At 49.1% G+C, this 21,848-nt stretch overlaps 1 protein-coding gene across 3 annotated transcripts in view; it reads left to right on the top strand.

Moving 5' to 3' along the window:
- Window positions 1-21,848, top strand: part of LOC142885210 (zinc finger protein 521-like) — a 97,278-nt gene that overhangs the window by 54,493 nt on the left and 20,937 nt on the right. For all 3 annotated transcript variants that reach the window (XM_076021453.1, XM_076021455.1, XM_076021454.1), the window contains one exon: window positions 21,520-21,651. In XM_076021453.1, the coding sequence (XP_075877568.1) occupies window positions 21,520-21,651 (132 nt within the window). The remainder of the gene's footprint in view (window positions 1-21,519; window positions 21,652-21,848) is intronic.

Genomic DNA, 21,848 nt, shown 5'->3' with positions numbered 1-21,848 from the left:
TGAATACTGACAGTCGTATTAAGCCAGGTGCGTGCGCGGCACCTAACGGCTTCGGAGGCAGAAGGAGGCCAAGGGCTGCGCTAGTTCCGCTAAAACTTTCCTCTTCCTGTCGGCGGCGATAATGCGAGGTAGCTGTGTCAGCCCCCCCAAACCCCCCTCCCCCCCGCCGCCGCCGCTGCCTCACCTCCGAGTGCAGGACTTATTTATTCCTCCACGCTGGTTTTCATCCAGTTTCCTGCTCTCCCTGATGTCTTCGGCGTATCTCATTATCACATTATTACATTAGCGCGTTTGCATTATCCTGGTGGCTGTAAGTTGTTGCCCATTAAAAGAGTCGTTTCATCCCCCCCCCCCCCCCCGTCCTTTTTTTTTTTTTTTTTACCTTAACGACGACGCGACTCTGGCACACTCCCACTTTGGGGAAGGTGCTTATGCCATAATGATTATTATCATTAAGACGATATTAATGTGCTTAGTGTTTGCGACCCAGCTGCTCATCATGGCCTGAGCTTCCCCGTCGGGGGGGAGGAGGGGGGAATGAAGGGGGGACAAGGGAAGTGGGCTGCTGCCAAAATGGACGGCGCACGCAGGCCGCCGCCCACCTGTCCAGAGGTTTCAGGGTCAGTGGAGGTCACGCCCACCTGCCTCCCTGCCCTCCGCTGAGCCGGAGGAGGGATGGCTCGGACCGTAGAACCGAAGGAGACGAAGGGGAAAAACAGTTCAAAAGAGCCACTGAATGGATGGAAGGGCTTTTATCATGTTCAGAGTAAATGTTTCCCCGCCATAACACGTAATTATTGGCTATCTGAATATTTTTAGTTTATTTCAGTTTATACTAACACTGGATTTAAAACACACACACACATACACACACGCACACACGCTTAAAAAACCTGCTTACCTCTTGCTCCCGTTTCAAAGCCCCACGCGAACACAGGCAGACCGTGCGGTGCTGAACGCAGCCTGGCTCAGCCTCCTCCGGTCTCTCAGTTTCAAATTGCTGCTTCATTAGCGCCTGGAAAAGGAACCCATGGTTGCATTTAATCAAACGAATCGGTATGGCAGACCCGCACAATCAATCACAATCTTTACCCAATATGCTGCATTCTGTAGCTAGCAAGCTGGCCCGGAGTAAAGTTAATTATCTCTTTGCTCTTCCGCCGCCGCCTCACCAACACGCGAACACCTCCCTGCCCTTTTTGTCACCATTCCGGCGCGCCGCTCCTCGTTCGCCACGCTGTTTTTTTTACCCCTGGCTACCAGTTCTTGGCTGTCACACGGGCTGAGGGGGTTTGTTTGGGAATGTGACGTGTCGTATCTGGAATAATCAAATTAACTATTAATGATCTTTGCTCTCAAACCAACGCACGCGTACCATCCTCGCAGCCTCTGTTTGTAAAAACTCGCAGCCTCCCTCCGCACATGCATGCTGCTCTCTAAACCCCGGACATACCTCTGTGTAAATTTAACAGTCCAAACAGGCGCTCTCCAGACACATGCACAAACAAGACACACACACACACACACGCTCATCGTTCAATGCAACTATCCATTTTTTCCCTCTTTCTCTACGTCCTCTGTGTGTGTTTTTTCCTCCCTCCGTTTCCGAAGCGTGCGCTCAGCCTCCCGTGCAATCAACGTGCTCCACATAACACACACAGGCGGAAGCGCGAACACACTAGGTAGCAGCTAGGTTGGTGGGGGCCATGGCTGCCGCTCTTCTGCGCAGTCCCACAGTGGCTCCCGGGGCTCGGCTGCCAGTTGTTTGCCAGCGTGTCCGGGTGGAATTCATTCAAATTAAAGCGGTGGAATGAGGCCCGAGTCCCAGAATGCCTCGTCCCTCTCCTTCATCAGCATTCCGCCGATGAGAGTAATTAAAGCAGAAATTAATTCTGCTGTAAGCAGAGGAGCCACAGAATAACTGATATTAGAGGCTGGATGATGAATGCTTGGCATCAAGGGAGGTCTCCTGGGAGGAAGGGGAAATTCGCAGACCTCTTTTTCTTTCTTTCTTTCCGTCGTTCTTTTCCATTCTTTCTTTAATTCTTCCTTCTTTTCTGTCTGTTCCTTTTTCTTTCTGCCTCTTAATTCCACTTCTGTTTGCTCTTTGGTCGTTCTATGTTGGTTTTTATTTTTGTTTTTTATTATTCTCTGTTCCCTGTCTTTCTTCCTCTGTCTGCTTACAACGTGTTTACGCTTCCCCGCCTCTACTTGCAATAAAAAAAAAAAAACAGCTAGCCGAACCCATTTGTTTTAAGCATGACTGTAGACGTTAAACCCCTCTCTTCTCCATAAGAGTATTTCTCATTCTGATAACAATAGTGTTGTCATTTCCAGTGAACGGGCATATTAGGGTGTACTGATGCTGCAAAATGTTGCCTCTTTGTTGTTTGCCAACAGAAGCCAAAATGGAGAGCGCTTGTGAAATATATAAAACAAGGCCACGGCCACTTAGAAAAAAAAAAAAGAAAAAATAGATAATGCGCTTGTTAAGATCAGAGTGCCGGCAAAAGCATGAGGGCACAATTTTAAATTACCGGTAGACTCTGCACACATACGTTGAGCTGTTCTTTCCAAAACTGTTTTTTGGGGGGGTTTTGGTTGTTGTATTTTTTTCCTAAGACATAGCTTGAGCCTGAACCTTGAAGCTCTCCAGATGATGTGATATTCTACCCAGGATGATTCAATGATCCCCCACGTCCCCTGGCGCTTTATTTTTGGAATAGCACATCTTTAGCAAGAGCAGTCACAAGCCTGAAAGACAAACAAGTGAACTCGCGAAACACTGAGGGCGGATGAGGCTGTCAGCGAGCCTGTTTTCCTCTCTTAGAATCAAATGGAATTGAACAAAGGTTAGCTCTGTGGGGCTTTATGCTAATGTGATATACGATGCTGCCGTGGAATTTGCCAATGCATGTCCTAGCACTGTCTGACTGGAAGGAGGGAGGGAATGGTAATTGCGCTGACCTCTGCCCCTCCCTCTCTTATTCTGCCCTCTGGGTAAAAAGCCTGAGGGGGTAATAAACAATAGATAGATTCTTTTTTCTTGTTTGTATTGCGGCTGTCGCACCTTTAATGACAAGCGAGATGTCAGCCTTTGCCCCACCCTCCTTTTTTTTATAATATTACATGTCAAACTTTGCGGCTGTAGTCGCCTTCCATTTTTTATTTATAGTTTTTTGTGCGAGGCTGTCTCAATCAGATGTAAATGAATGGGCGCTCAGCCCAAGAGTTACCGTCTTTTATTAAGAATTTAGCAGGCCGGTGTTGGAGTTGAAGCGGTCAACGAATTATTAGAAAGCCGCCAAGGGCCGAAATGCAGAAGAAAAACCGAGTTAGAAAATGGCTACACCTGAGGTGAGACCTGTTGATGGGGACAAACTGTGACACACAGAATATCTAAGATCGCACCTCGAGCACTGGGATCATACCTCGAGCACCACCGGCAGTAGAGGGCCAAATGTCTTGATTGCAAGATGATTAGTTTGGCAAATATCTGCACGAGAAACTGATTAGAAAAATCTATTTAATTTTAGGGTGAGTTACAGTTATACAAATTATTCCAATTAGTGACAGGAATTCAGGTTTAATTGAGGAAAAAAACATTTAACATCTGTCACAGTTAAGTTAAAGGCTCAATGTGAAAGGTTTGGCGACATCTCATGGTGAGAAACCAAACTGCAACAATTTAATTGATCTCTGCTCCACCCCATCGTAATGTAAGTGTAGAATCAGAAAACCCTGAGTAGATCCACTGTCAGGGACACTGTTGACACGCTGTGCACAATACCACCACCTATTCATGCAGCTTACATAAACCACATACTCACCAACAAAGACACTGTAGCTATTTTAGCTTTTGTGAACTCATCTTTTTGTTGTTTTTTTCTTCAGTTCCATTTCATACCAATATGACTCTGTCAATGTTACACACCGGGCCTTTAAATAGAAAGGTACCATTCGGCCTGTCATGTAATTTGCTGGTTTCTCCATGCACTCCCCTTTTTTCTCGTCATCCCTTCTTTGGGAAAGATGATATGAACCGTGAAACGGGAAACAGTAATCATACAGTAAAGGCATTTCCTCTAAATTATTTAGTAATGGCATCTTTTTATAGACACAGGGTTTACCTATGGACCTTACTAAAAGCTTTGTACTTAGCAGCAGTTTTTCAGAGAGTCTCTCCACAGTGGATCAGATTGCCGCAGTGCTTGGTTTTTCTCCGTCTCTCACAGCGGCGCTGCTGATATAAAAAGGCAGGGCGTATCTTGATGTCTGCCATCCTGGAAATGGCAGCTGCCTTTTATTTATTTATTTGTTTGTTTGTTTGCTTGTCTGCTTTCTTCCGTTACACCAATAAAAATGCACTCAAAATGAAACCTCGGTGTAACGATGACCTTAAACGCAGTGACACTCTTTCCCATAACATTGTCCTGTCCAATAGTCCAGAACTCCCCAAGAGGCTTTGCTGCAAGTCTAGGAGGAACCAAATGAGAGAGAAATCGATTACTTCTCTCTCTCCACTGTCTCTGCCCTGGCTGAATTACTGAAACAAGATGCTGCACTTAGAGGAGTCTTTGGAGAGGCAGAGGGGGAAAAAAAGGAGAGGTGGGTGAGAGAGAAACACTTTTAGGGACATGGGTGCCATTTAGACTAGGACCATCTTCTCTCAGAAAGCCACTAAAAGCAGAGAACGATCCCCCTTCCTGTCCCTGGCTAGGGAGGTGGTTTGCCTCCTGTGGTTAGGTGAATCCAGAACATGCACTCAGGTTTGAGGTCAAATCAAGATCATTAAAAGAAATTAATTTTCCAAAGTTCAGGCTTAGAAACTTTTCTGTTTTTTTGTTTGTCTCCAACAATTCAGACAAACGTCTGCATCTGGCGTTTCAAAGAGGTAAAATGGTGCGACCCAGTGGAAGCGCATTGGAAAGCAATTCTATTGTATCACAGCATTGGTCGTTTCCGTGTGAAAACACTGCGACCATCAGGGCGAGAACTGTAATGTCCCGTCCAACACAATACAACCAGAGTATCGAGGCCGTTATTTTAAACTTCAGCTGTGCCCATCACAGTCCTGGCATCTTTTCAAAGCCGGAGAACAAGCGGCAGGAATCGAGTCACGCGCCGTTTCTGACATCTCCCGATTCCAAATGGGGCGTTGTTAAACATCCGCGTCAGTTTTTATTGTCTGAACCATGAAGATGAAAATGAATCCCGCTCGTTTGCTAGACAGAACGTAGTGCTTAAGGGACCCAATCCCTGTAAGTGCCATTAAGTGGAAATTGCCGTTCACATATTCCAGTGGTTTGATTAATTACACTCTCTCATGTGCTTTCATAAAGGCCCAATGAAATATGGGGAGCAAATTGCATTGTGTTCCCGTATCCTGTTATGTAAAAGCAGTTTAATTATTGACACATGTTTTGCCACCTGGCAGGGGGAAGGATGGTCGGACATGAATAGAAATCATACAATAGATACTGCAGACGGCTGGAGCGAGCACTTGAGGGTGCCATGTGTTTGCCTGAGTGCGTGTCCCCTACTTCGCCTCACCTCCAGCCCCTTCCCGCCGAGCCGGAGCGGAGAGGCGACGTGATCAACCTGGATGTGTCGCAGTGGTGTGACGAGCGCTTTGGTCGAGGCGGCTGCTCTTTAGATCCGGTTAAACTTTCCGCGTCGGCACTGCTTTTTGAGAGGTTCTTCTTCAAATAAATATGTAGTTAAGGAGATATTTTGCGAAGGCTACGCTGCCTCTCTGGGGGATAAAAAGATCATGCTGGCTTTGTGTGAGATCTTAAGATAGCTCTTTTTGATCAGAGCGCCGGCTTAGGCGCTGCTTAGTTCCTGACACGCGGCTACTTTGAACCCAAGAAAGTCTCGTTAGAAGACAGCCAGCAGTTTCTGCATCCTTTTTTTTTTTTTTTTGGGGCAAAAAAAAATGCATCGCTTCACATTTCTTTGCATTGCCTCTGTTGCTGGGCAGCGTTCTCCGGGTGCACTGCCCTCTGCTGCCACAGAGAATAAATACCGTCAGAGTCAGGGCAGGGCTGCGCCACTGCTGTTGGCGTCAGTATTTAGCCTTCACTCTATTTTGCAGTCTATGATGTGTGTGAAGGTATTAGCTCGTAAAACCCTCCTACTGTCACTTGAACCTGCTGCTGTCCCTGAGCTCGGCACGAACAGCAGGGCTCTGATACTTAGTCCCAAGCTGTTCCTGGGTTGCCCAAAACCATCAGGCCTGGCCCGAGCTCTCCCCCTACCTGGTCTAGTTGACTGGGCTGTGTAAGTTAGGTAGGCAGTCCCTGTCTGCAGCGCCCACCACCACCACTTCCCCCCACGCCCCTCCTCCCCCTTCCACCCTCCCAATATGCACTTGGACCCGAGCTCAGGCTGCACCTTTTGTGTTCCACAGGGATAGGGGGGCCAGATGGAGGAATTTGATTAACCAGCAGTGGAGGACCAAATGTTCAATTGGATACAGAACCGGTTGGAAGGCGGGAGGGAGCGAGGGATGAGGGAGGGTAGAGGGAGAAATCTAAAATGGCTGGTCATGTGCGCTGGCCAACACTTTTCCAAAGGGGAGCCCAAACCGACACTGAGGTGTAGTAATGCAGAAGCCCTTTTCCAAGTACCAGCTGGGCCTTTTAGGAGCTTCTATCCCCACAGCAGACACTCAGCTGCCTGCGAGCTGCTCGACTTTTTACCATATGTGGAATTTTTTTTTTTTTTTTAATGCTCTACCTGGTTTCCCCAGGGGACCCGTGCCGGCGGGACGCTGGAGGCAGGTGAATTGCTCTTAATGCAAGGCACTGAATCACTGGGCCAACAACATGAGGGAAGTGCCTAGGGAGAGGAAATGGGATCTGCTAGAAAGACTGGCGCAGACTGACGCGACCTTGGGAGCTTGTGCCCACTGTGAAACAAAGAGAGGAAGAAAAGAAGAAATAAAACACGGCCGCTTGATGTGTCACTGTGCCTCGTCTCAGCGCACGCCTCTCCTTTAATGACATCCATACTTGTGTTTCTAATAGTGTGTCTCGTTTCACACAGAATGTCTTTCTCAGCTCACATTTGCAGCCTACAAGTTCTGGGGAGTTTTTTTTCCATTTGAGCTCCATATATATACAGTATGTGTGTGTGTGTGTGTGTGTGTGTGTGTGTGTGTGTGTGTGTGTGTGTGTGTGTATACATATACATACATATATACATACACAAACACACATATATACATATCAGCAGCAGTATTTAGAGAGTACTGTGAGTTACAATAAGTATAACTGTATGCTGCGCTGCACAAACTCATTTACTCACAGCACCAGCTGTTGTGCCTCTGCCTGGTGATATATTTTCCCCGTGCATCGTCCAGATCTCCTGCCTGGGCAGGTCAGATGAGGGAGATTTCTGTCTGGACAGTGGGGGTGTGGTCACTCTCCCGCCTGCACCTTTCCCACCGAGTCTATGGCACAAAGCCAGAGGTCAGGGGTCACCGCGGGGGGCCGTCAAGGTCAAAGGTTTATCACTCTCCGAGGGGTCGCCGAGCCATCAGTCAGACGCTTCCAGTTACACACACGAGCTGCCCAGTCGGGTTTTCTCTTCCCCTCCACTTTTTCTAATCCTTCCAAATGGCCCGGGCAAGAAAAAGAAGGGGGGGGGGGGGGGGGGACTCCTGACAGCAGCGAGTGAAACAAACTGTGGGGTGTAGAGCTCTAAGCCATCAGTTGGAGGTTTCACTTTGAAAAGATTCTCTTTTACTCACTGCCCTTTACACCAATCGGAGGAGCCCGCCAAGAGTCAGTGCACCAGGAGCGGCTGCCCTCTGACCCTGCCAGCAGTTGTTGGTTTATTTTGTTTCTGGCTTTTTCCAGAGGACGGGGGCTGCTTTTGACAGGTCAGGCAGCGGGGCTTGGATGAGGTCTTCAGCCAAGACGGCCGGAGAGATGGAGGAAGGGGGCGAAGGGTGGAGGAGGAGGGGGAGGAGGAAGAGGTTACAGGAGAGGAGAAAGAGAATTTCACAGCTCGGGAAAAAGAACGAAGCTTCCCCCTGGCTGGTCTTCCACTTCCAGCTTTGGGCTTTGGAGAGGTTGTCATATTCTCGGAGACATGTGGAAAATGGCCCATTTTGGGGGGAAGGGGAAGAGGGGGCCATTCATGCAAAGTCAATTCCATCAAGCCCACACAAAATTCCTCAATACCCCTGTTTATGCAGCTGTGCCCTCCGATTAAATTACGCCCCTCCCGAAAAAAGAAAAAAAGCCCTCCTTGCGCCACCCGTGCTAACCCCCCCGGCCCCCTCTCCTGCATCCGCCGCCATCCCTCCATTTGGCCGCAGCACAGTCACCTCGGAGTGGTGCCAGGGAGCCCGAGATGGCTCCCCGGCCCCCCACTCCCCACCCCCTCGCTCCCTCGCTCGCTAGGGAGACGGGGAGAGGTAAAGGGACATGAGAGGGGCCGCGTCACCCCGAGGTGCAACCTATTCGCCGCCGGTAATTGGGGCAGAGCCGCGCCGCCGCCATGGGTCACGGGGAGGCTGGGGGTGGGGGAGGGGGACCCTGTCATGTGAGGGGCTACGTAGGGGCGAGCAAGGGGAGGCGCGTCCCCAGAGGCGCGCTAACCGTCATGCTGTAGCACCAACTCTGACAGGCCGCAGGGAAATGGACCCGCCGCATTGAGCCTGTCAGCTGTTCCAGCAGTGCAGAGCCACACGGAGCCCTCCGCCGGGACGGCATTACCGAAGGCTTTTCTTCTCTGCCTCTGTTTTATTTTTTGGGGCGGGGAGGGCAGAGTTTGTGCGAGCGTGCCCGTGTCTGTGTGTGTGTGTGAGTGTGGGTGGAAGCGGGGGGTGTTGAGGGGTATAATTGAGAGCACAGAGGGAGCCTCGTCTCTCCATCTTATGATTTGGAGGTGAAGACAAGCGCCCTCGGGGGCCCCCTGTCAGAGCTTTTGGGCGCGCTCGGCGCAGACTTCAATAAAAACACACAAAAAAAAGAATTCCCCCACAAGGGCGCCCGGCTGAATTGCTGACGCCAATGTAAAAGGTTCCGTTTTTTTGTGTGTGCGCGTGAATCATTTAGTGCGCAACCCCGAGCTCACCGCAGTGTGCGACGAGGAGAGAACCCCCATCCTTTTGTCCTGCTTACCGTGAACACAAACACACACACACAAAAAACCTCCTAAAACTAAAATTGCACCGAACCTCAATTTTTTTTTTCTTTCTCGCATCGATCACCACTCCTCCATTTTCCCGCTTCCCCTCCCTGCCCTCGACTTGTCTTTTCTCCTCTCCCCTCACTGTATTCCTGTCATGACAAATGTCAAACACAGTCCGTGAGGAGGATGCTCCCCCCCACCCTCCCACCCTCCTCCCTCCTTCTTCTTCTTCTCCTCCTGCTTCTGTTCGGTAACCAAGAACTTGCCAAGTGGAATGTGCGCTGGGACGAGGCGAGGCGGCTGCGGAAGCATCACGTTGGAGCTTCAGCATCAGATATTTCTGTGAAAGTAACAGAAATGTTTGAAGGTGTTGTCACAGGCTCACAGGTTCCTGCTGTTTGCGCGCACCTGAGGGAACTCGCGCCTTCTCACCCTCCCCCCCTACACCGCTACCCCCCCACCACCACCCACCACCACCACCACCCCTCGTCTCCACCCTCCCTGTTGTTGTTTTTAAACTTATTTCTCTGTTTAGTTGTTATCACCTTTATTGTGGCTAAGAATCTCAGCATGGCTGGGAGTTTTGGGTTTTGTGTTGTTGTTTTTTTTAGTATGTTTTTTCTCGCAGGGGCGGGGTGGAGTTTTGACAGAGGGGGTCGGCGTCGGCGTCGGGAGTTAAAATTAGAGGAGTCGCTTTTTTCGGTGTGACTCGGAGACATGTCATCTTCCACAAAGCGGCGGGGAGTCTGTCAGTCACAGCCGTGGTGCGTTTTAATCATCTCCGTCCCAATTGGAGACGCGCTGACGGTTCGAGTGAGGGTTCCCTCCCCTGGACAATACCAGTACGCCGCAATCTCGTGCGCTCTGATGTCAGACGCGGCAACCAGTTAGGAAATGCGAGACGTTTTCCTCCTCAAGTTAATCCTGCGAATCCAGCGGGGGAATCAAGTGATGTCTGGTGAATTTGAAGGCATATCACAAGTGTGTTTGAAGGTTTTTTTTCTCTCCTTTTTGTGATCTTTTGTAAATGATGTGACAGCTGGAAGAAGATTGGCAACAAAATAGCGGGAGTTTGTCACTGTTACGAGAGAACGTGGCGGATGGCATAATCAAAACCTAAGACATCTTTGAAGCTTAATGAGCGAGGGCTACCCCCAAGCGAGCGGTAATAATAGTGTTTTGTAATTCTATAGCCCCTTTAATAACACTCCCAGGAATTTCAAAGAGACATTTCTTTGAGGAGCAAAGTAAGTTAGACGGCGAATCATGTTTTCCATAGTGTCGCAGGGACGGCAGGAGAATGCGGCGGCACGTCCCTCCCTGCAAGATGGGCCCTGGCGCTCCTCCTCGCTCAGCCGGCTCTCCTTTCACCTCAGCCCAGCCCTCCACTTCAGCACGCTAGCGCCTCTCCCCCCTCCCCCCACCCCACACGCAAGATGCTGCCTCTTGTTTCCGAGAGCATCCTCTGACAGTCTTAATGGACAAGCGGTCTTTCTGCAGGACCAGGGGAGACCACTCTGGTGCACGTCTGGGATGAGCACTGTTTGCCCCCCCCCCCGCCCCTCTCTCTCTCTCAGGCCCATCTGAGGTTTGCGCTTACGGCAGAAATTAACGCGAGTTGTTGGTGAAGGCTGGGGCTGAGGAGGAGAGCAGGGAGGAGGCTCTTGTGACACCGTGCCCGCCTTTCGCAAATCCAGGAAAAGCAGCAGGAGCAACGCGGTCTGCAACTCTTCTGCAACTGTACCGAGGGGGAAAAAAACATATATGTAGCAGAAATTAATTATTTTTTCCTCAAGTCTTAATTATGAGGTCCTCTGTAATTGCCGCTGGACTAAAAGAGATTAAAATTTCAGGCATTTAACGTCCACTAGAATGAAGCGCGCCTCCAAATTGAGCTTGAAACAGACGCGGAGAGGAAAAAAAAATCTTCCTGCAAGCCCCCGAGCAATTAGTCCAGCCGCCCGCCTTTGTCCACCTACCCATTGTGTTCTTTGTGAGAAGCCCTCTCTCATACCTCCACTTACTCCATCCTCTGAGACGCCACTGGAAATCCAGGGCTCGGAGTTGAACCCACAGTTGGTTTAAGTGTAATGAAATGTATGTCATGTCTCCGACTCTCTCCCTCTGGCTTCCTCTCACCCCTGGCCCCTTGAAAGCACTGCCTTTGACAGCGAGGCCTCTGTGGCTTCTTCAGCAGTGATCTTTAGCCCCTCCAGGTCCCATCGACTGTTCCAGGACGTCCCCGCCATTCCAGGGTGGACTCAACCGTTCCCGCGCGCTGCCGAGGAGCAGCGTCGACTGAGCGGGGAGAATAGACAGATAGACGGAGTGAAAGCTCGGCGCAGCCAAAGCTGCCGTCTGGGAAATCTCACCCTGTTGCCTGGTCACATAAAAAACAGAAAGCATCTTATTAATGTTTTAAAGTGTGCTTACTGAAAAACACCCAGATGGCAGTTTTTATTTTACATGCCGTTACCCGAGCTTTGCCTTTCCTTTGCTCACAGTTGCTCATTGTAATGCGCCGTGTCCTATATTGCACTCATAACAGGAACTGCGGCACCAGAAGTCAGTCGGTTTGTTTTTTTGTTGTTTTGTTTTTTTTTTCCTCGCGCACAGCCCCAAGCTGAGCGATTGCGCATGATGCACATTGGAAATTTGAACATATATTGACTCGGTTCCTGCCGTCTGTTTACTTATAAGATATTCAATATTTATCCAGATGAGGGCAAACAGATCACGCTCAGAAAACACTTGCCTTGCGTCTCTCTCTCTGTGCCCTTGCATATGAGGCGGCGTTTGCGGTTTACCTGAAGCTCTGTGCGCGCGCACGTGTGCACGACAGGCGTGTGTTTGTTCCCACGTGTGCCTGTGGAACGTGTGTCCGTGCATGGATATTGCAGCTCGGGGAGAGAGTGCATGTCCACTGCATTAGAGGGAGCGCGTGAGGGGTGCCACAGCGTGTGTGTGTGTGTGTGTGTGTGTGTGTGTGTGTGTGTGTGTGTGTGTGTGTCTCCCCGCGTGTGTGCCGCTGTCTGTTCGGAGCTCCCGGCGCCAGCAGGGCGCGCCATTCCAATTTACCCATCAGCCGCAGATGCAGGGGGTAAAAGCGCGGAGCATCGCTGTCGGAGATTTCACATTCGAGGGACAAGATTACCAGTCAGGGGACCCCTGTGTAGAGGTGATGAGGGAGGGGGCGCAGGGGGAGGGGGGGGGGGGGGCGCGTGGGGAGTCGGGGAGGTAGGACTAAGGGGGGTGAGGAGGGGTGGCGGCGGGGACGAGCAAGGGCAGCAGGTTCTCGAACGCCACCCCGGAACCCGTGGGCCTCCGTCTTTCTGGGGGAGCCGAGCTGCCAAGCTGCACATCTGTTTGACACCAGGCACTGTGGTTCGCCAGTCAGGGGCCGTCTGTCCTCATTCATCTCCTCGCTCTCCGCTTAACTCTGAGCCGCGGCGGCAGTAGCCGCTTTAAAATACAGAGATCAATAAAACTTGCAAAACTATGTATTTTGTAGGGTTCGGCGATATACCCAAAGCCAGAAGTGCTTTTTTTAGAGGGAGTTTTATTGTTTCAGATGCAACAAATGATTCCTCCCAGTGCATTTCTTTCTTTTTCAGCTTTTTTGGTGCCTTAAAACACAAGACATATTCATGGTGCTGTCAGAGCTTAAAGAATAGTCACCTCAGTCTTCTGTGTGGCTGCTCCAGAGCCCCTGAAGCCTGGGAAGATTTTTTTTTTCCAATGCTATATTATAGACATTCCAAGCAACATAACTCATTTTTTTAACCTCCTTTTGCTGTTATTAGTTAATTATATGCAGGTGTTTTCCTTTCTCACATTTTTTTTCTCCTCTCAAGATCCAATAAAAATGCAACTGTAAGTACATAAAAGCAGACAGACAGAGGGCGAGAAGAAAAAGGGAAGGGGGAAATAGTGTGGAGGAAGTGGCTGAATGTGCTGTGTGAAGCAAATTATTGCCCCCATGTAGATTCATCAGTTCTCCCCGCTGGATTAAGGAAGGGCCTTTCTAATGAAGTTCGCCCCGTCAAAATGAAGGGACTAATTCTGATTTAGCTGAGGTAATGAACTTCCCCTCTCCTAGTGAGAGCAGCACCATGGGGCGAAGAGAGGGATGGCTGTGTTGGAGAGGAGGGGTGCTCGGGTGGGGGCGGGGGTGGGGGGGACATGAGGAAAGTGGCAGCGAGAGGGAAGGAGGGAGGCCAGTGGAGACGGAAGACGAGACGCGGAGCGGCGACGGACGGCGAGACAGACGGAGGAAGGCGAGCTAGGTGCAGAACGGCAGGGAGAGAGAGAGAGAGAGAGAGAGAGAGAAGAAAAAAAATTATGCAAAATGCCTGTCTCGTATTTGCTGAGATGTATTAAATTTCCAGTGCGGGTGCCTGTGTTATATAAAATTATGCTAATGTCTCGCTGCCCCGCTGCGATTGGCGGCTTGCTGGTCCTGAGCATGCGTGGCTGGCCGCTACACGGAGCGCGCTCAGTGGGACCCAGCTTTTCTATTAAGGAAAACCTCTAGACACCTGATGATGAATTCTCTCTCACCAAATGTTCCCCTTTTTTGTCTCGAAAATATGAGCGCTTTTCTAAATGACTTTGGAGAGCCCGCCGTGGCACTCGGCGGCCTGCGCCAAGCAGGGGAGGAAGGAGAGGGGTGTCGGGGGTGGGGTGGGGTGGGGGGGGGGGTAGAGGTGGAGGGGGCGGGGGGTCCCTCTGCAAGCAGGCTAAGGGAGTCAATTAAGGCAAGCACTGATAATTATAAGCCGACAGAACGCCGGGCTGGCTAATTGTACAGTGTTCCATGCCGTGAGCTCAGCCGAGGGGCCTCTCCACATCGCTCGCCTTCCCTGATCCTTTGTGTGGACCGCAGACCCCATAGAGCCGCATACCTCAGCCTGACAATGCCAGAGTGAGGCCTGAGAGGAAGAAGGAAAGGGAGGAAAAAAAGCCGGGCATGCGTCCGTAATTAACTTTTTACATTCAGGCCACTTATTCTATTGAGACTTGAAAGAGATTCCAGTTAGATTCACACCTCATTTCATCTCTTCTCCTCCTTTTTTTGCCACAAGGTTTTTCTCCGCCCGTTTTATTTCCTGCTTCTGTGTTTGTCTTTTTTGTTGTGTGTGCGTTCGTATGTGTGTGTGTGTGTGTGTGTGTGTGTGTGTGTGTGTGTGTGTGTGTTTTTAACACATCAGCTGTAACATAATCCCAGAAATGACTCTTATTTTCTTTTGTTCAGACCAATAAGTAGTCAGGACAGAGTCTCTTGACCTTTACTTCCTTCTTACAAAAAATTAGGCATGTTTACAGTCATTTACAGGCACTGAATGGTGTTTGTGTGGCTGCGGGAGGAGGTGGGGAGGGGGGGTCCGGCGCTCCCATACAATTCATCCCAGCAACCTGCACTGTTTGTCCCCAGTGGACCTCCATACCTGCCTGTAGCTGCAGCGTCTACACATCATTCCTTAACAAGAACTCAGCTCCATCTTGTTTCTGTTCACTGCCTCTTTGACCTACACACAGTCCATTTGACCAAGACTGCCAGTGTGGCCAAAGTCAAAATGGAACAATCATCCACAGATCCTGTTAATTCTTACTAGGCTTCTTCCAGCTGCTCTCCGACCTGCACAGTTGCATCTTGAATACAGAATATACTGTACATGAGGTCAGATGTGGGACAAGTAGTAAATATTCCACAATATTTTAGAGCTGTTGAACTTGATGCAAAAATATTTTCACAACTTATTTTATTCCTGTTTTGGCACACAGTATAAAGTGTGAGTGTGCAGTTGTTTTTGTACCTATTTATGAAAAGAAACTACATTTAGAAAGAGACATTTCAACATATATATAAAGATTCAATAAATGGCCATTGTAAAATGGTCTTCAAAGCCAAGTTTGTTTGCTTGTAAATGCATCACATGAATGATACATAAAGGGCTGTCGCCTTCATGTTCACACAACCAGGTCTAAAGTCTGCCTCCATGAACTTGCTCTGTTTCCTTCTTTTCTGGTGCAGAGTTGCAAATTTTCTGTGTTTTTCATTTTTTTTTTCATTCAAACATGTGCGGGGGGCTTTTTGGCAAGTAACTCAAGTGGAAACAACACGCCGCCTTTATTCTGAGGATAGAAGCGTCGCCCTTATGCTTTTGTCCCCCTTGTTTTGAAAACTCCCAAAAAAGGTGTTCTAGTTGGCCTAACCTTTTGTTAAATCCATTCAGGCGTTACGCATGTTTATCTCGACACAAAAACCTGTCAGGTTGCTGTTTGCACCTCTGGCCCAGTAGCCAGGGGAGCTATGAGGCGCTTAATGTAGGCGCTGAGTGGCTGATCCTAGCATGAGCCCGGCCGCGGCTCTGATTAGCACCTCCAAAGAGCTGCTATTGCTATGCATCAGGGCTGACAATCTCCCAGAGACGCATTCCCCCAGAATCCTTTGCTCTTGCTGGGAACGGGCATCACCGCCGCTGACATGTCACAGCCGACAATCTCGCCTCGATCCTCCTCCTCCCGGTGGAAGTTGGCAAACGGCAAGTGCTGATCTCGGAGCCCTGACATGAGGGCTGCGCTACCTCCGCTAGCTTATCTCCCTCTCGTGCACTTTTTTCTCCTGCAGACACAGAATATTCTTTCAACATTCCCCCACCTCCCAACAGGCGAGCCGGAGTAAATCTGCTCCTCCCATGCTGTGGTGGCTTCCCGGTCGCTTTGATTTTATTAGCCGAGCACTCGCAGCGCTACGTTTTTATAACTATTAGTGTAATGTGTTAAGAGTTTGATAGAATGGGGTGAATTTTTCAAGGTGCAATGATTAAATTTAGTACTTTAATTTTTTTTTTTTTTTTTTTTTTAATATACATTTTTCACTTGATTCACTCTGTCCTTCTCAAGCTGTGGAGACAGGAAATAGATATGAGGAATGTTCCCCCCAGGCACTCGTTCTCCAATCAGTTTTGGTCCGGGGGGAGTCCATCCCTTTGCGCTCCCACCTACCACTTTCCTACCCCCGCCCGCCACAACCTTCTTAATGGCCCTTATAGTACTTTTGAAATGAGTTTGTTCCTTATGATCAGTGCTTCTACCTCAAGAGAGCGCACCACACGGAGGTGGAGTCAATTTGTATTCACCCATAATTCCCTGGGCCTTAATCACTCTGATTTCCCCCCCATTATCTGTTAATGGATAGTTCCCGCAGAGAGAAGAGAGAAGTAAACCCACCTACTGTTTACAGGCCTGAAGCTGTCTACTCTGCTGCCATCCGCAATCCCGCAGTGGATTGCACTCGGTAATAAGTCCACTGAAAACCATCTTCTCTTGCTTTATTAACATATAACTCCCAAATCTTGCTAAATTTTGCCAAGCAGATGGCGGAGCAGAAAGCAGATTCTTACTAAAGGTGAAAGCCCTCATAAATGACATGCCCCCGAGCAGGTATTTGTGTGTTTGTGGCAATGTGGGGCAGGTAGGAAACTTTCATTCTATTTTGACTGGACCGGCCTCAATTTCAATGCCATCTGCGTCTACGCCTTCTTGCACACAAACCGAAATTTGTGCCCACACGATATTCTCAGTATTTTTTTTTCCTTTCTCTTGTTTATTCATTACTTGCGGGTAAGAAGTGCCTTGATTGATGTCCTTAATATCATTTGTGAAAGTGTGCCGCTTTCACTGCCTAAGCGGCAAGGGTCCCTCCAAGAGCGAGCTTCAGAGAACCATTCACTATGCCCCAGAGAGGAGTGTAAATCTAAGTATCAGATTTTTCTTGTCTAAAGCCAAACACTGAAAGTGAACCTGATTTCTTTTCTTCTTTTGCCAAGTTTAAAGTGCCCCTCAGCTTAGTTGTTTAAATAGTGCAGAAGACAGTGATGGTGGTGATTTCTTTAATGAAGCATTGCAATAAAAGCTACCTGCGCTTCTTCAAAAGCTAATTCTGTTAAGCTACTGTAGCACCATCCTCACTGCTGGGGTCTCATCTTTATATTTTGCATATTTCGAAGTAATTTTAAGAAGCAAAAAAAAGATTTGTGACGCACCTAACACACTACAAATGTGCATATTGGTCAAGAAAATAAAGGACTGAGTTATGATCTAGCACATGCTGACGATGTGACGACAACCACCTGATGGAAGTGCACCTGACTATTTAAACATTTTCTTTTTTATTCTTTCTAATTTGGGAGGTGGGAAAAAATCTGCAATTGAGTTGAAAAGCAGGCCGGCTGTCGATTGCTGTGCATTAAAACTCACAGAAACCCGAAACGTCTCCATCGAATTCTGTATGAAAGTACGAGTCAGCTTACCAAGTGCCTTCAGTATAACCAAGTTAACGTGCATTAGCGGCTGCGTCGTCACAATATAAAGAGTCTGCAAACCCACACGAGCCAGACCTGCAGGCCCCAGCGCCCCAAACAACCTGAAACGGCATATGAACTTCAGCTCGGATGAAAAAGTAAACAGCGCCGAGAAATAAAGACCATTCTTTCTGAGACTGGTTTCCTGCCTCTCTCTTCGTCTCCCCTCCCTCCTGTCCTCCACATGGGAGAGATATTAGGCGTTTGTGTTTTAAGGAGCTGTGAAATACATAAACCATGAGCCACAGGAACGCAAGGCCCTGTGGATATGCAGATGGGCTTACTATGCCGGTGTCATGGATGCTTAGAGGGAGCAGGCACAGGAGCAGTTCTCATCTAAAAGATTTTCTTAGGAGAGCACAGGGACAGGGTGGTGGCAGCGGCGAGCACTTGGGAGACGTAGTCGGGGAGGAGGGAGGAGCGGGTAGGGGAGGGGCAGAGGGAGGCAGGGAGGCAGGGAGGGAGGGAGCTGACAGTCCCCCGTGGCCCTGTAACTATATCCAGAAGTCTGCTCGGTGCATGGAGAGGGGTGTGGGCTCACGCAGGGCCCTGCTGATTGGGCAGCCGCCTGGAAGGGGCAGGGGGAGCGACAGGAAGTGACCTCAGCCCAATGAGGCGGCTACAGGGGCGAGTGAGCCGACTTCCTCCCTTGGCTCTTGCTAAAAAACAGAGTGCCAGCCCCGATTCAACCCCCGTTACCCAGCTGAACGCCAGCCCAGCGCCTGCGCCGGCTGCATTAGCAGCGGATGGCGGAGCGTGATTTACTCATCATCGCTGAAATCTTTGTCGCGCTCCTCGTAGCCCCTCCCCCCAGCCCCCGCGCCCCTTAATAACCCAGCGCTGTGCCAGCGCCGGCTTGTGCGTTAATCAATAAATCATGTGGCGTAATGACATACAGTGGAGTTTAAACACCATTCATAGATGACGTGATAAGGGCAAAAAAAAAGCAAGGTATCCAATTTAAAGGCCCAGTGCGGAACATTTGGCATGAAATGAAATGAAAATGCAGAGTGCTTTAATGTTTTCGCTTAGATAAAGACGCAACAAAAATATTCTTTCATTAACAGATAATAACCTTTTATATGCTTATTAACGAGCCAGTCATTGTTTTTGCGATTTTGACCTTGATGTCACAGCTGGTACATGAAAGGTGTGAGATCGAGTGTGACATCCGAACACGGATTAACATTAACACTGATTGTGATCTGCTTTATTACCATTAGATGTTCTTGCACACTGTGCCTTTAAAATGCAGGAAGAAGACATGAGATCAACATCCAGTCGACTCAACGCTTGACTTTAACAAGCTGCTAAAGAAAGTTTTTTTTAAATGGAAATATATGACATAGTTGATTCTCGTTCTACAAAACTACACCTGTAAGTCGACACAAGGGTCTGACTTTTGCAAGAAGCCTTTGGTTGTGCAACGCAGGCCTCACAGCAGAAATGGCACAGTACATGTATCTTACCATTAGGTGCCACTAAACCGTATGCTGAAAGGCAGCTCCTGCATAAACCTGCGCAAATTGCAACAAACGTGACAATGACTCTCAGTCCTTTGTGGCTCGAATCTCCCTTGTTCTCACAGTCAGTGTGCCGTGCCATCACACCAGAGGAAATGTTGCAGCTTTGCAGTATGTGAGAAAGAGGGGATGAAAAAAAACGCACACAGGCTCGGAAAAGTAGTTCCACATTAATGCATTATTGCCTGCTATCTAAAAAACAATGTCTCTGCAATCCAGCTTTGTGGTGTCAAACTCTAATTTAATGGGGTTTTTTTTGAGAATGTTTACTTTTCAACACAAACCAACCAACTTTTTCGAACAGTCAGCGAAGAATACATGTTGGCCAATCCATGTAGAGAAACTTTCACTGTTGTGTTCCGACTCTCAACGGCCCTTGTTTAGCAAAAATAATAATAATTTTAAAAAACACAACACACATCTGAAGCCCGCTGTATTTAAACCTCGGCTTCCCCCCCCGACCCCACCCCACCCCCACCCCCACCCCCCACCTCCGTGCACCTGCTCACAGACATAAACACACGCATGCACGCTCGCAAGGTCAGTCAGGCAGGTGCGTAGTTATCTGCATAATGAAGCAAACCGGGTCTCCAAAGGGACAACATTGTGCACTGGGGGTCAAACGAGGGCTGCACATATGGCAGGAGAGGAGATCAGTGAACCTTGCAGCAGGCTCCGCCGTAGCGTGCGCCCTCGTGCAGACAGCGCAACCGTACGGTGATCAAAGTGGGGGGGGCTTCAGTGGTCCTAGTGCACGGCCGCACTTTCACGGCCCCCCTCAGATGCACGACACGCCAGGCTGCGTCTCGTCCGTCAGAGCCGTGGTCGTCGAGTGCAGCTTAGGTTGGTGCCGCCGCTGCAAGTGGACTAGAGCAACGTTTCTTTACCAGAGAGTCGGGTCGCACCAGAACCACATGTCGCAGTTTGTTTTTCATGCTATAAGTGTGAGACCCCTGGCCCGCCTCAGCCTACGTGCCACATTGAGAGTGTTTCAGGAGGATCGTAAAAGCACATGTGGTTGTATGTTGCGGTAAAAAGTTCAATATGTATACACTTGGACTGCTTCTTTTGGCACAGCGGGGGATGTTTCCATTCCTCTCGCCTTCCTGGAAATATCAGGGGTCGTGGAGTTGCAGTTGTCAGAAATGCTCACAGTCAGTCGGCGGCTGCTGAAACAGAGACGCTCTCTTGTTAAGTCAGCCGCAATGAAAGACAGGCGTCAGCACATGCGCAGAGTCGGGGCAGTTTGGGAAGACGTGAGCTGGGATCGTTTATCCAAAACCGTTTGCTGCTGCCTGGTTTCTCCAAGTTCCTGAAAATTATATCTGAACTAGATCAAAGTTGAATGGTCACAGATTCCTGTTGATGGTCCATTATTAAAACCATTTACTGATATTTTTTGTTCATCCCAGTATCAGTTACAGAAACCAATGCTTTGTTTGGAAGCAACAAAGCAACTGCAGTTGGCTCTCACTGGGCGGAGCAAACACCAGGCTTCAGGTGCTGTTATCAGTGAGGACAGGAGTCAGAGGTGGAATTTTCTCCTTCCTCTGGAGCTCGGTGGTTGGATAGAAGCTGACATTACTCTGCTTCTTTTCCACGTCGGTGGAGTGAATTTTTACAACTTTTGCCTACACTCAGCTTGCGGTCCCCCTCTCCCTACGTGGAGGGCGTTTGTCCAGCCCCAGAAGCCTCTCGATGTGTCCTGGGTGCGATGGCTCCTCTCTCTGTCGCAGCGGCTGACTTAATGTCAGGCTTTGGCAGGAGCGTGGTGGAGCACACGGCAGAGCGTAAAGGCCTTTTATCGACACGCTGGACTCGGGCCCGCTCTCCGAGAGTGAGTCTGAGTCAGCACATCATTGTGCTGCAAACAAATGAGTGCGCAGGCCCCGCAGTCTAAATGCCATTTATTTAAGCCATCACTGGCCTGAGCGGAGGTTGTAGTCGCTCCCGTGCACATGGGCGTGTTGGGGATTCTAAGTCGGAGCCGCTGGGACTCTGCCCTCCTCTGTCTTTTATGACGCCGCACTGGAGACTTCAGCAGATGATTTGCAGACAGAAAATGAGGTTTTCGTACTTGTATTTTTCTTATACGTGCGTGAATTTTGTGGCTGCTGCCTGCATGAGATTCAGTAGCGCACCAGCTGACGCCCTCCCCCTGAATTCTCCCTCAAATCAGACGTGAACCCGCTGCTTCTGTTGCGAAGGTCGTCAAAATGATAAGAGTCGCCACGTTCAAAGTGCAGTGCGAGGCTCTGCCATTCGCATGCGAGCCACGCCGCTTCCCGCCTGTGTCAAGAAAGATGCAGGCAGAAGTCGTCGCCCAATTTTCACATGAAAGAATTCATTTAAGGAACAAAAGAGGCAGAACGAGGCTTTGTTGTTCATGTTTGGGCAGTTTTTTTTATTTGTTTTGTTTTGGGTTTTTTTTGCTTCTCACGATATTCTTTGTGTTTTGTCTTTTCATTGTTTCCCCTCTGCAGAGGAAGGACTGAACCACGAGTGCAAGCTCTGCAGTCAGTCGTTCGACTCCCCTGCGAAGCTTCAGTGCCATCTGATCGAGCACAGCTTCGAGGGCATGGGAGGAACCTTCAAGTGTCCAGTCTGCTTCACAGGTTCGTACATTGTCATTGTTATTTATCTATAATTTCAACAATTTGGATAAATTTCCTCTCTCAGCAGGCGGAGGAGCAGCTTCTGTGTCAATTCTTTTTTTTTTCTTCCAAACAAAGAGCCAAATGAGTTCTAAATGAGTTGGGAAAGGTCAAGCAAGCGGCCGGGGCTGTAGCTGAGAATAGTTTGCTGCATGTGG

This window comes from Nelusetta ayraudi, unplaced genomic scaffold (genome assembly GCF_046127955.1).
Source record: "Nelusetta ayraudi isolate G7.1 ecotype Tasmania unplaced genomic scaffold, CSIRO-AGI_Nayr_v1 ptg000011l, whole genome shotgun sequence".
Classification (NCBI taxonomy): domain Eukaryota; kingdom Metazoa; phylum Chordata; class Actinopteri; order Tetraodontiformes; family Monacanthidae; genus Nelusetta; species Nelusetta ayraudi.
The sequence above is the reverse complement of the archived record's forward strand: the minus strand, read 5'-3'. Positions and strand labels throughout refer to the sequence as shown.